A 15,195-nucleotide genomic window follows, 5' to 3' on the forward strand; every position below is an offset into this window, starting at 1 on the left:
ACCTTCAAAATTAAACTTAGGCAATAAGTTGGACCTTTGAAAATATTCGGCAAATTTAGAAATCAAAAAATGGAGGCCCTGTCCATGAAAGATAAGCATCATGCAAACTGCTATGAATAGGTTCATCGCATAAAAGGGAATCTAATACAATTTCTGCAAGATACTCAAAACATGATGAAACCAAAGAGAACACCCACGGTTTGTTGTGTATTCCGATTTAAAGTATCTGCCAGACCCTACATGTAAAGCGAGTCCCTAATTTTTAGGTCTTGCGCCTAGCGTTGCAGTGCGCAGCACTGTCCGCGCAGCAGAAGACCTCTTCTAAGGGGGTTTGGGAGGGAGGGGTGGGGGAGAATGAGCAGACCAAGAAACCAGTTAGAGTGTGAAAAAGGCCGCTTTAATGAAACAGGTGCACATTTACACAACATAACCTCGGCAAATGCCTAACAATCTAAACCTGACCAAATGATTGTATAGTTTTCAATTCCCCAAAAACCTGCCCCCGCCCCTCACCCTTCATCAAACCCGCCCCCACCCGTACATACCCAATCACATAATAAACCATACAACAATCCCACAAAAACATTATAACTTCCACATTTCCCAAAGCCATAACCCAAAACCCCAATTACATCTCAAGCCAATCCAGATCCCCCAACCCATGTCTCCGAACACAAATTCAACCTGCACAACTTCCCCCAACAAAATCCAAATTCAAAAACTATAAGCTCCCATCATGGCCCAAAACTGGCAAACCAAAATAATCCGCACCACACCTGTTCCAAGCGACAAAGCATAACAATATGAAAAACCACCATGTCCACCTGTTGCAACCAGCTAAGCCTAAAATAATAAAATAAAAAAGAAAAGAAGGGGAAACAGAAAAAACACCGCATAAAGGGAGGGAGGGAGGGACAAAAACTAGCTGCAAACCAACCGGCCACCAGGTCACCTATGCCTAAAATGGTGGCCGGAAAAGGGGAGCCCAGCACATTTATAGGCTGGGCTCCAAAACAACCAAAACAAGCCCAAAAAGAGCCCAAAATTGGAGACTGCTCCAAAATGGCCCCCACCCAAACCTCCCAAACAGCCCGGGGGAGGAGACCTCCCAGGGGTCGGCTGCCCTCCCCCAAGCCCCCCTTGGGAGGGAGGTGTGGGGGAGAATGAGCAGACCAAGAAACCAGTTAGAGTGTGAAAAAGGCCGCTTTAATGAAACAGGTGCACATTTACACAACATAACCTCGGCAAATGCCTAACAATCTAAACCTTACCAAATGATTGTATAGTTTTCAATCCCCCAAAAACCTGCCCCCGCCCCTCACCCTTCATCAAACCCGCCCCCACCCGTACATACCCAATCACATAATAAACCATACAACAATCCCACAAAAACATTATAACTTCCACATTTCCCAAAGCCATAACCCAAAACCCCAATTACATCTCAAGCCAATCCAGATCCCCCAACCCATGTCTCCGAACACAAATTCAACCTGCACAACTTCCCCCAACAAAATCCAAATTCAAAAACTATAAGCTCCCATCATGGCCCAAAACTGGCAAACCAAAATAATCCACCACCCAGAAAGCAGTGGGGGATAAGACCGAAAACCCCCACCTTTCTGCCCCCCACAAAGAAACCAAACCACAGGGGGGGGGGATGGGGGAGGAAAGGGTTGAGATCGAAGCAGAAAAAACCACCAAACGAAACACTACTCACCCAAGAAACTTTGAATCGTCAAACAGCGAGACAGAACCTCACGCAGCTCCAAGAGATATAAATCCATCCCTATTCCCGACAAATGTACCCCATCACTCTTAAAGAATTCCACAGCATCGTAACAAATGTCACTATGGACAATACGACCAAAGCCTAAATCGCTACAAAACCTAGAAACTTCCAGATTGACCTTCCTACGAGACTTATCAATGGCTTTAGGTTTCAACGCATTCCTCCAAACCCTCCTAGGAACCAATTCAGTCCACAGGACGTGACACCCAGACCAATGCTGATGCAACAAAGAAAGATCTTTTTTCATAGCTCGAAGAAGAACAACACCCTTAACCAGACCCAAATCATTTTCCCCAAGATGCAGAACCAAAACATCTGGACAAACCCCACCTACCAACCAAGAATCAAGGGCTGGAATCAAGTCTTTCCACAACATACCCCCCTTTCCCTTCCAAACAATATTAAATAAACGTTCATTAAATCCCAACATCGAGCCAAAATAACGCAGGCGAGCTTGAAGTTGCGCTCTCTTTATGAATGAATGCCCCACGATCCAAATAGTCAAAAACTCAGCGCGAGGACCAGCCACGGAACCTGAAAAAGAAAGAAGTATCAGAGAGGCAAAACAGCAGAAGACGCAGGCGCTCCCTCTCGTCTGATATAGCGCTGAAAGCAATTGGAAGTCCAGCGCCCCAAGCTCATAATGTCTTCCCTCGACCAACCCCTGTTAAAAGCCTCAGTTGCGGCCCCAATTCTAAAAGAGTGAGTGCCATATAAAGACTCATCAAGGCCAAGATGACGCAGCGCTTTACGTAGTACCATGCGCAACTGATAATTGGTCACCACAGAACCATCCAGATGTTGAAAAACGGGATGCTCAGCAACACCACCCGAAACCTCCCACCAGCATCTGGCCCACTTCAAAGGACAAGTCTCCGGGGGGGAAACCGCCTCCAACCAAAAACCTTTGCCTTTATTCCTCTGATCCGTCTTAGAATGAGACAGCCAAATATGAACTCCCCTAACTGACAACTGAACATCCCCCCACAAAATACCTTTCGAAACTTTATTTCCCAACAACTCAGACACCCGGAACGCCCCAAAAAACATCCAAACCATCAAAGTGGCAAAAAGACAAGCTTCCACCCTATCAGTACACACCAAAGGCAACACTGATATGATATTGAACAGCTTCTGCCAAGACAAAGGAGACCTCAGCGCATGGACACTGCCCCGCTCCCGAGACCACCCTTCCAACATTCTTCTACCCAACTCCCCAGCCGACGGAGCATAGCCCCATAACAACTTACCCATAAAAGAAACACCCGCTAACTTCCCAGCAATTGTGACTCTGGATAAACCTTTATCCATTAAACCCAACATGAACTGAACCACATCTTCAGACCTCTGCCCAAGAGTCTCCCTCTTACAAGCTCCTGAATACAAAAATTCTTTCCAAGCCAACTCATATGCCACCCTAGTAGAGGGGGCCAAAGAACCTAAAACCAGTTGAACAACCCTGTGTTGCCTACCGTCCACAGATGCTCCGGCATGGGAGTCGGCTCCTCGTCTACCTCCAAAGCGAGCCCACGGAATCTCTCCCACTGCGAACGAGACAAAGCATCCGCAATGTCATTGTCCACACCAGGAATGTGCAGGGCCCAAAAGCAAATGTCAAATCTAAGGCATCCCAACACAAAGACCCTGAGCAATTTCAGAACTTGCACATCCTTCGCAGATTGTCTATTGATGACCTGCACCACAGCCATATTATCAATCCTGAAAAGAACTTTTTTGTGAGCCAAATCCCTGCCCCCACAACGTAACTGCCACAACAACTGGAAACAGTTCCAAAAAGGCAATGCTCCGGCCACCATTCTTCCAAGCCTCAGGCCACTGTTGAGCACACCATTTCCCTTGCCAATACAAGCCAAAACCCTCGCTACCAGCCGCATCAGAAAAAATCTGCACATCCCAGGTCCAATCAACTTCCCTGTACAGTGGAACACCATTGAAGGAATGCAAAAAGGTGACCCACATACGCAAATCCTCCTTAACTCCCGCAGACAAACGAATCCGGTGATGTGGCAAGTAACGACCAGACAGAGCCCTGCCCAGACGCCTACAGAAAGTCCTGCCCGCCCTGACCACCCTGCATGCGAAATTAAGGTGACCCAGCAAGACTTGAACCTCCCGCACCATGACTTTCTCTTTAGGTAACATCCTTTCCACCAACTCCAACATGTTCCTTTTCTTGTCAAGGGGTAAACGAGCTTGCATGGACTGAGAGTCAATTTCAATGCCCAAAAAAGACATGGTCGCGCAAGGACCCATGGTCTTCTCCGGAGCCAATGGTACACCCAAATGAACCATAAGTTTTTGAAACGTAACCAAAGCATTCTGGCAGTCCAAAGAATCAGCAGCGCCCACAAAAAAGAAATCGTCCAGATAGTGTGTGACCAAAGTGTGACCAGATGTCTGAGTGAAGAACCATTGTAAAAATGTACTGAACGTTTCGAACAACGCACATGACATGGAGCAGCCCATTGGCAATGCTTTGTCCACGTACCACTTCCCAAGAAAATGGATACCCAGAAGAGGCCAATCTTCGGGATGAACTGGAAGCAATCTGAATGCGGATTTAATATCGCATTTGGCCATTAACGCAGAAGGGCCCGCAGCAACTACCAAAGACATGGCCACATCAACAGAAGAATAGGAAACAGAAGCCGCTTCATCATCGATAAAGTCATTCACTGACCCACCCTCTGGCCACGACAAATGTTGTATGAGCCTAAACTGCCCCAGTTCTTTTTTGGGGACCACTCCAATGGGTGAAATTATTAAGTTCTCCAAAGGCCAATCATCAAACGGACCTGCCATTCTGCCTTCACACACCTCCTTATTCAACTTGTCCTGGACGACAGCCTTATGCTCACCTGCTGATTTAAGATTCTTCGACCACCGCCTCACACGAGGCCCCACATAACCTAGATGAAAACCGTCTCTAAAACCAGACACCAAAAACTCTCGCAACTCAGCTGACCCATAACCTTGTAACGCTTCGGACAAATGAATAACATTAACCGGTGTATGAGCCTTTGGGCCCAACACCTGAAGAAGATTTTCCTCCCCTGGGAGCTTGCGGTGGCTGTGTTGTGGCGTGATGTCCCGAACCCTGCTGCGACCATTGTTGCCCACCTGGAGGCCTAAGCCCCCAACATCTCGACAAAGGGTGGCTCTTCTTCCCACACTGGGAACATTCATGCCGAAACTTACAGAACTCCCTATTGCATGTCCCTCGATTGAAATCCCAACAGGTCCCCACACTAGGCTGCGCTGATGTAACTGTCCCCACCCCACCCCGGGTGGGTCGCGCCTGAAAGGGGCGATAAAGTAAAGGCAAACCGCTTGCTGTAAAGATTGTTTTACCACTCGCTGAAGCACCCATAGTGTGTTGCCAAAGGTCTGTGTCCAATTCCCCCCATTTGGCCTCAGGATCCCAAGCCATACGCGCCCTAAACTCTTCATCATATTGCGCCCAAGCAAAGTCATTCCTTGTGATTTGCGCTTTACGAATCACATCCATGTACTTAAACAGTGAAACACATCGCTCAGGGAACTTCTCACAGTATACACTGGCATATATCAAAAAGGCCGCTGTCCAATTTTCGATGGTCAAAGGGACTTTAGGGCGCTTAGCTAATTCGTACTCCTCCTCTTTGGAACCCTCTTTAGCACGCACCTCCCTATGCAATAACTTTAAGAGTTCCACATACTCACCATTCCATATTTTTTCCTTAGTGCTCAACATTAAATGAGCCCCCAATGGCTTAGTGACGCCCATATAGGGCAACTTTTTAATTTTCAGCTCTTTACTATGTAAAACCTTTCCCGTATCCACCCCGCCTGTAGAAGTCCCACCGTCGACCTTAGCAGCCACCCCCTTATCAACCCCGTCAGTACCCACACTCTGATCCTTCACATAGCGACCCTTGTATAACCTACCGTCAGACCCCTTAGAAACTACATCCTCCCCAATCCCAACAGATACCATTTTAGCCCGAGGCACCACAATCTCACCTGGACGTAACAAAGGAGGCCGACTCGGCTCCGCTCTCCATGCCACATGGGAAACATCATCTGCTGTCCGAGGAGCCCTCACCGAGGGGCCGAGCACTTGTGGTCTGGACAACTCCGCTTGACTCTGCACCACCGGTGCCTGTAACGAACTACAAGAAACATGAGAATGCTCCCCCCCAGACGCCACGTCCCGCAATTCGCCCTCCTCCGGGCTATCCTCATCATAATCCAGAATTAACGACTCCTCTAACTGGGGAGAAGCATGTAACACCACATTCTTTTGAACCTTTTCCAATGTATGTGAACGTCCACGGGCCTTACCAACCCTTAACTGTGACCGTGGCGGGGAGGCCGACTGTACTCGCCGGTACCCTCCTCCACTATTACCAACTACAAAACCTTTGTCAATGGGCAAAACCAAATTATGACCTTGAAGAACTTGAGGCACCAGAGAAGTCGTGCCGGACCTGCTCCGATGAACAGCGCTGTAATCCCTCGATGAGGCCAGTAAAGTCGCGCTTGACCTACTTACACTGCCTGTGGTGACTTCCCTCGTTGGGGCCACCGAGGTCGCACTGAACCTGCTTGTGGTAGCCACGACGGGATCCCTCGATGGTACGGGACGTGCCGCGCAAGGCTCCACCCTCCCTTCACCTTGGCGCGACTGGCCTGCATGCCGCCCTACCAAGTCCGCTGCTCCAGACCGCTCCCTAACCGGCAAAGAAAAAGGCCGGACTGATGTGCCGGGTCCCTCACTACATAAAACACCAGAAGCTGAAGACAATTCACCTGTTGCCCTACTAAAACCCTGACCACTCTCCCGAAAAACAACTGAACCAACAGGGTCTTTCCCTTTAAGAACAGCCCTCAACTGAGGGGGAGAGGGGGAAGGGCCGCACACCTCCTCATCAGTACTACAATCCAACAACTCCTGAAGAAACTTGGACTCCGGGCCCTGTACCTGTGAACCCTGAACCACACTCTCCTCCAAAGCACCTGAAACCCTACCCTTCCCTCCTACCTGTAAACCAGGAAAAGTCACCGCACCAGACATTGCAACCAGACCCCCGTGGCCCCCCCTCTTCTGAAAGTTAGCAGCTTCCTTCAGCCCTTCCTCCCAAGATGGAAAAATATCCAGACCCCCCCAGGACCGAACCCGAACCCCCGAGGGAGGCTCACTAAACTGACCCTTTACAGAAGAAGATCCCTCCACACCCTTGTCCACTGCCCTAGGAACAGAAGGAACCTGTGAAAATAGCAACGCCTCCTCCCCATGGCCTGAATGTAACAAAGAAGAACCTTCATGACCCCCTATCTGAGCCCACTCACCCTCCCCCACAGAACCACTGCACACTGAAAACACCTCACCCCTCGCTGAAACCGGAGGAGAAAACAATAAGGGGCTAAAATGACCCATGTCTGCACCAGCACCCCCAAAGTCCCCCGATAAATCAGACATCTCATGACCTACAGGCAAAGACTCTCTATGTATGCGCCTAGGCGTAAGAAAACTTTCACCCTGTAATGCCACAGGCGCCGAAAAATCAGCCTGCCTAAGACCACCCTGCTGTGAAAACCCTTCCGACATAGGATGAACTTGCCCGCTTTGCACTGGCCTAAAAACCACTGCCTCGCGCTCTAAAATGGCCTCCCCCGCCAGTGACGTCACTAACTGTCACCACGGAGGCCGAGGCAGAGCGTCGCGTGCACCCGCGCTGCCTAGATGCACGACGACCTCGCAAAACTGGAGCAGAAGCCGCCCTGTCACGCAAGGCTGCTACCGGTACTTCAACCGGCGCAGCCTGAAGCTCTCCAACCATCCCAGGACAACCCACAGCAAGCCCTACCGCACCCACAAACTCAGAGGGCCCCGAACCACTCCCCCGCCGAGCCCTCACACCCGGGGCTGCTCTCCTAGTTCTAGAGCGGCCCCTTACACTTACCGCCTCTTGGCGCCGACGTTTTGGGGATAAACACGCCGCCACGACCGCCGGCACCCCAGCAGAAGCCAAACGCTGGGGACGTTGAGGCCCGACCTGCTCCCGGTCACCGATGACCAAATCTAAGCGTCCCGCTTCGCTAAGCAAGCGTATCGCTTCCAGCACGCGATAATCCTCGCCAGCCATCATAAACTCCAAATACACGAACAACTAGAACAAAAACTAGCTGCAAACCAACCGGCCACCAGGTCACCTATGCCTAAAATGGTGGCCGGAAAAGGGAGCCCAGCACATTTATAGGCTGGGCTCCAAAACAAGCCCAAAAAGAGCTCAAAATTGGAGACTGCTCAAAAATGGCCCCCACCCAAACCTCCCAAACAGCCCGGGGGAGGAGACCTCCCAGGGGTCGGCTGCCCTCCCCCAAGCCCCCCTTTGAAAGCTGACCACACGCTTGTAGGTGTGATCAGGCTTTCGCCACCGCCATTGGCTTTAGTTTTTTCCCAACAAAAATAAGGCACCTAAGTGGGCAAAGGCGGGCGTATGTCCCGCCTTTGCTCTGCCCATTCCCGTCTGTGTCTAGGAAGCGCATCAGCGCAAGGCACAGACGACAGGCTCCCTCCCCACCCGCTCCTCTGTGGTGCGCGTGCACCACTAGTTTCGATTCTCGCATTCGGCTCCTCTGTGGTGTGCGCGCACCACAGGTTTTGATTCCGTGCTTGTTGTAGTTAGAGCTGCCCCTTTTCCTCTGAGTTTTCTGGTTCAGATAGTATTGCTTGAATTAATACATGCCTTTCATTATTAGTTAGAGTGCGTGAACTTGCAGTGTCCGTTCGTCAGTGTATATAGCTGTTACACAATCTATTAATCTGTGTTATAGTGATCTCTAGTGTGGGCTGGATGAGTGAGTAGCTGTAAGAAAGTGTATGTTTTGGTATGTGTGCATTTGCTGTCATGTGTGCATGCGTTGCAGCCTGGGAGGTTTTTCCGCGACGGTTTGCTTTGATACGTCCTTCTTTTGTGGACCGTTGCTGTGCGTCCAGTCCGAGTCTGTTTAACTATGGCAGCCGCAGCTTTCTTTTTTTTCCCCCAAGTACTACGAGCATCAAGGAAGTGCGTGGAGCAAGGCATCAAGGCAGCTTGCAGCGGGTGGATTATACGGCATCCGCGCCCACTGCAGCGTCTGAGCCTTGCAGGTGGGCTTGCGTGAGGGGCTGCAATGGTTTCAGTGGAAATGGCTGGCAATTCACAATGGCTGCAGAACCCACCAGTGAATCCTGCTGACGTGCAAGGCCCTGCATCGGCCCGGGATTGGACTGCCCACCACCTGGCCTCACTCCGCTGCTATCCCTGTGAGGTGGTATTGACTGGAGAGCCGTGCAGCGATTAGGTAAGGCAGCGCTCCTTGGTGGTGTGGCTCGGCGTGCCTCTGAGAGCCGCTGGAGGGCATAGTCTGTTACTGTTGGGGGCACTTGGAGGAGAGCTGTAGCCACCAACCGCATATGTACAAGGGGAGGCCCCTTTGATGCTGAACGAGATGCCTCCTGTTTAAAGTACCAAGTGAGCAGTGTGGGGCGTCATTTTCCATGGTTACATTAGGGTCTACTGTACCCATATTAAACTACTGCACTTACAATATGTAAGCAAATGCAAAATATTGCATTTATGAAACATGAACTCACAATAAGTGAGTAGATAGATGGCGACCCAGGGTTATTGTGTAGTTCATCGCAGCATCTGGTAATGGTGCTGGTATCTTAGTATAAAAGCAAATGTAACATTATCACTCAGAATTTTTTTGGGGCGTGTACAGAACAAAGGACACCACATTTCATAGAATACATTTTCAGTTAACATTTTGAAGCACCATAACATGGCCAATATACTTGTGTCCTTCTGCTGCTTGCCTTGTGGGAGTGATTATTTTAACTTTCACAACTGCATGTATTTCCACGATGTCCACTGCATCATGTTCCCACCCTTCTGTGTTGCTCTCTGTGACCATATGTGGTTTTGTTTCCGTAGTTATCATATTTTGTTACTTGGCACTACTAGCTGCTACTGTGGTCCCTTCAGTAATTTCTCCATCTTACAAACAGTGCTGCGAGCTGCTACTCAGGTCCCATCGGTAATTTCTGCATTTTAAGTCCTCTAGCTATTGCTGCAGCTGTGTCTTTTTCACACTGATAATTCCTTATTCTTAGTCCACTAAGCAGTGCTGCTAGCTCCTTCTCTAGTTCCGTCGGTATTTCCTCATTCTAAGTCCTATAGGCAGTGCTGCAGCTGCATCTTTGGTCCTGTCAGTAATTCCCCATTACTAAGTCCTTTAGACAGTGCTGCTAGCTGCGCCGCTGGTTTAATATGCCAATGCTTGACTTTCCAACAAGACTGCTCTCATTTTAATGGATCAGTGGCGGCACTTCGCAGCAGGGTTCTTATACTTTTGATTGAACAGTACTGGCACTTTGTAACGGGAAGCCCTGATGTAATTGCTGCACTTTTCAGCAGATCTGATATTCTTTAATGTTATAAATATGGATATTCTGAGTAGGGCTTTAAACTTTTAAGTGGGTACTGATTTGATTAAACAGTAGTGGCACTTTAATTTCAAGCTCATATCTACACCCATGTGTTTCTGTTCACAAGCTGGCCGAACTCTTGACCAGTAAGAGTTTTTACTAACCAGCTGACTGCTCCTCGTTGCATCGACCTTAGGAAGACGATGGGCTGAGTCAGCCCTGCTACAGACTGAGCGTGTGCGTGACCTGCATGTTACACACAGATCTTTGCAGCTGGTGCTTAACCCACCGAGCGATCTCACCAGCTGCTCCAGGCTTTGGAAGCACAAAAGAAATGTCCGTCCTGAGTTTTCTATAGAAAAAAAGCGTGCTTTATGGACATTATAGATAACTTTCCACAGCTTTGACAAACAAAACGCAGTTTTTCTGTGCACTGCAAGGAAACCTAATCTCCGGTGCCCGGCTGCTGCAGTGAATAGTGTTTTTTGTTAAGGTGCTGACTACCATCCGCCTTGCAATGCAATAGGTCTTGCATTACTGAAAATTACAGCTATTGGTGTTGCATTATTATTAGCAACGCCAAAGCTCAAACGTTTACTAATGCAAGACCTATTGCATTGCAAATGCTTGTTTGATTATGTCATTCTGCGATGTATCCCTGTCCCTGGTATTTATTGTCCATTCTTGTATTATGTGATGAGCATGTTTAATAAAAAAGATCTTTTTTTTAAAAACCAAGATGTAACCTTTTTAGATACAGGAGGACATTAAAAGATCCATTTTGAGCATGTTGATCGGGAGCAATTTTTTAGGTAGGCTGAGTTACTAAAATCAACTCCTGATATAAGGATGACACTGACAGCCAAAATGATGTGAAGAAAGGATAGAAAAACTCTGCAAAGCGCCCTAAACAGTAGAAGAACGCTTTAGATGTGGCAGCCAGTTCATTATTCAATGAGGGATTAGAGTCCAGCAATAGGCCCAGAAAACATGTTCGTTATAATGCACCTAACAGTTAGTAAGCCAATTCGACCTACATCAACTACATGGAACACACGCTACTTGTTAGAAAAGAATTTGCACTCAAAACTGTTATGACCCTGTTAAGTAGGGAATATTCACAGCACAGAGTTAACTTCGAACAGGTTTATTTCAGGAAAAGTCCCACAATGCATTCAACCAGGCGCTACAATGACAACAGATGAGTACATCCTCATCTGAGCTCTTTTAGCTCTTTAAATATTCTGCATATGTCATTCATATCAGAAGACCACAAAATAACAGAAGAAGACAGAGTAAGTCTAAAGGAAACAGAACGCAAAACACCACTCGTCACAAATACAATGAACAACAGAACAATCACAGACAACTTCTACAACATACATAGAAAACATCAACACAAACTAAAAAAATAATATTATCACGTTTAGAAGTCCAACATAAACAAAAGAAGGATCATTCAGCACTGAGGGGCCATGAGGCATCACTCAGGACACACAAGCTTTTCAGGTCCCGCCACAAAGGAGACCCGGCAAGCACATCCTGAAATAGCTTTTCCTCTTAGGTTCCAGATGTACTAGCATAAAGCCAGAAGAAGACTGCCTTAGCAGTGCCCAGTGAAGGGCAGGGACAGACTAGCCAACTGTTACAGTGGGCATATCAGCAATGGGCTGGGCCTGTTTTTTACCTTATCGCAGAGCAAAGGAGCTTCGGCCAAACCAAATGAGAGAACACAATTGTCTGCATCCTCTTTGAAAACAATGTAATCCCGAGCTTCTCCCGAGCGGGGATTCCAATATGGCACCCTGGAAGAACAGTCATGAGTGCAAGGTAAACGTTTCAGATGCCGCGCAGAATGAAACGTGAGGCCATCGGGAAGAGGAGCGAAGAGAGCCAGAGAATGACGCAGAGGGTGGAGAGGAGGCGTTCGCCGTCTCGACAGAGGAGCCGGACCGAGGAAGACTACCACAGGACCCCGGTAATCGAGGAGAAGACTTCGGAGGAGAAGATACGACAAAACCACAGGAACCGCCCAGATGCAACGTGCAAGAGTGTAGCCGACCCGGAGAAGAGGAGGGTGGTGAGACTTCCCCTGCCACAACCCAGGAAGGCCGTGGCCTCAGGCAAGTACCCCTCATCTCCTATCCCACTGCAGGGTGGTGGAGACCAGGATATTAGCCGTGTCTATTGGGGAGAACCTTCTTTTTAATTACAGACAGTGCCCCACTCACCTGGCTTGCTACTCAAAGACTCAAACCCCAAGATCCTCCTTTGGTTTTTGTCATTACAACCTTTTTCTTTTCAGGTTCTCCATGCACCGGGTCGAGCCCAAGGAAATGTGGATTTCTTATCACGATATCCGACAACTGTATGGCCCGATCATCCATGATTAGAAGGAAGCCGAGCGGGATTCCAAGATGGTAACCAGAAAGAACCGCCAGGAGCGCGACGTGAGCGTTCAGATGCCACGCACAACTGAACGTGCGGCCGTCAGGAAGAGGAGTGAGGACAGCCAGAGAAGGACACCGAGGGGCGAGAGCAGACGTTTGCCATCTCGAACGAAGAAGACTGCCACAGCCCCCAGGATTCGAGGAGAAGACGTCGGAGGAGGAGAAGAAGATACAATGCGACCACAGGAACCACCCTGAGGCAACGTGCGAGAGTATAGCCGACCCGGAGAAGAGGAGGGCGGTGAGACTACCCCTGCCACGACCCAAAAGGCCCGTGGCCTCAGGCAAGTACCCCTCATCTCCTATCTCACTGTGCGGGGGTGGAGACTGGGGTATTAGCCACGCTGCATGTGGGCAACCCACTGAGAATCTTCTGAGAGTCACTGAGAACCCCTGCACAATACCTCCTCTGGGTGTAGGTGATGGTATAAACTGCCCCACAGATACAGTACTGATCGTTATTATTTGTTTCTTTCTCCGAGGGTCACACACACCAGTTCCCCTCCAACCAGCAGTCCTGGATAAGAAGACTAGAAAGGGGGGGAAACGACTGTACCACCGGTCCCAGACCCCAGCAGCAAACAAGGACCCTCTCCAGACACAGTGACTGAACTGAACCTAAAGGAACCCTCCAGTCTTTTGTTTGATTATAACCTCTACCCTGTCCTGACTTTTATCTCTCCTGGACATTCTTTTGTTGATTTGACTATTAAAGTCTACAGCAACTCCCACTCCTGTCTAAGTGTCCTGCTTCACTAGGTGACCACAAACACCTTCTATTTTACCTGGAAGGGGTTCATATAGGGCACACTTGGTATGATAGTCTGCCTAGGTTAAGGTCTCTGCTGATAGCTTTGTTTACTAATTAGCGGTTAATCCTAATTATATGGCAGGACCAGAGGCTTCCGATTATGCTTCTCTTTCTTTACTATCGAAAATACGGAAGCCAATCAACATTAACAGCTCTAAAATACATTTCCCCTGGGTGTTTTTGACTTTGACCCCATAGTTCCACCAATCAAGGTACAACAGTTCATATGAATGTCCCCTGGGACTATTGTCGTTCCTCTTTCTTTGCAACGGCAGCAGAACAAGATAAGTGTTCTTTATTCATGAACCTTTATTGCTTGTACGGTATTTGCTATTTGATTAATGCTTGACTTGCTTTCAGTCTAATTGGCTGTCGGGCCACTTTGCGAGGGACTATGTTCCCTCTTCCACCCCTCCCCCACCCCTAACTGTCAACGTGGAGCGGGGACTGGGAGAGCATGCGATAGGGTCTGATGCATGAGCTCAGTCCTCTTTCCCTGTCGAGCCCTCAAATGGGCATTAGTGTAGCGCATCATGTAATTCTGCATGATCGGCTTGCTGGACTGTCCGTGAGCCGACTGAGTGCATCAAGTTGCCGCTCTGTCCACCCAGAAAGCCTGATGGGTCAGAAAAAGTGCTAGGTGAGACAAACATTTGTCTCTCTCCACTTCTGATATTTTGGCTGACACATGCACTGTTCACAGTCAAAGGATATTCCTCCCCCTTCTTACTTTCCTCCTGGTTTGTATTAGGAATACTTGGTGTAATAGACCATCATGGCCCATTATAATGAACAAGATGCTGACATCCCAAATGAGGACCAGGTGGAGGAGAGGTTGGTGGAGACACTTGACACTCATGTGAAAGACTATGCGAATAGAGCCTTGACGCCTTTTACGGGCTCTCTCAGATATGGAAGAAGGGAATTAAATACGGGTTTATGGGGTATTCTCTCCCGCTAGAGAGAGATTCCACTCACACTGGTTGACCTAAGAAGGGTCTTGATGGAAGGCCTTTGGCTGAGTCGGTGGAGTGCGTGGCTTCCACCATCCAATTAGACCATGAATAAAGGGCTTCATCAGCACAGAGCACTTCAGCCCGCCCTCCTCCCCAGAGGACGAGATCGAGGTAAGGAGGATTTTTCATTGCACATTTACCAATCCTCCGATTCTGATCAGTTTCATGATGAATCCCAACCAACCTCCAAACGCAAGTGCAAATCACATCATTCTAATGATGCCCATTTGAACCTCATAACCGGAAACTGTACTTTAATTCAGAGGACATTGTTTATCCACGATCCACTGACTGGGTTCCCTGCCAGGAAGTAGCAGAGTATATCCAAGCTCGCTTGCACAAGGGATTCAAGAGGGAAGTGCACATTACCTTGATCTTTGAATCCTCTTGCCCATCGCTTGCAGGCAAGTTGGCAGACAACCCGGAACTAGACCCTAATAGGGCAGTGTTCCTAAAGAAGTTAGTTAATTACCCCAAAAAGAATGGGGATTAAACATGCATGATGAGGCTGCAAGGACAAATTGCTGGACCTCGCTGGCCCACTTACAAAGATTTTAGAGCTTGCTGTTCAAGCCAAAGATTCAAATTCCCCCATAGATCCAGACTTCTTGTTGGAACGGTCTTAAAATCCAACAAGAAATTCTTTA

General features: G+C 48.6%; 2 protein-coding genes across 2 annotated transcripts in view; both read right to left on the bottom strand.

The window, feature by feature from the left end:
* Positions 1-15,195, bottom strand: part of LRCH2 (leucine rich repeats and calponin homology domain containing 2) — a 973,671-nt gene that overhangs the window by 892,110 nt on the left and 66,366 nt on the right. The gene's annotated exons all lie outside the window — the stretch shown is intronic.
* On the bottom strand, positions 551-6,922 carry LOC144827725 (uncharacterized). Its single transcript, XM_078685928.1, has 2 exons — positions 5,816-6,922; positions 551-2,326 (listed from the first exon to the last, which is right to left on the bottom strand). The coding sequence occupies exons 1-2, from the start codon at positions 6,867-6,869 to the stop codon at positions 1,713-1,715; spliced, it is 1,668 nt and encodes a 555-aa protein (XP_078542054.1). The 5' UTR covers positions 6,870-6,922; the 3' UTR covers positions 551-1,712.

This window comes from Lissotriton helveticus, chromosome 4_1 (assembly GCF_964261635.1).
Source record: "Lissotriton helveticus chromosome 4_1, aLisHel1.1, whole genome shotgun sequence".
Lineage (NCBI taxonomy): Eukaryota > Metazoa > Chordata > Amphibia > Caudata > Salamandridae > Lissotriton > Lissotriton helveticus.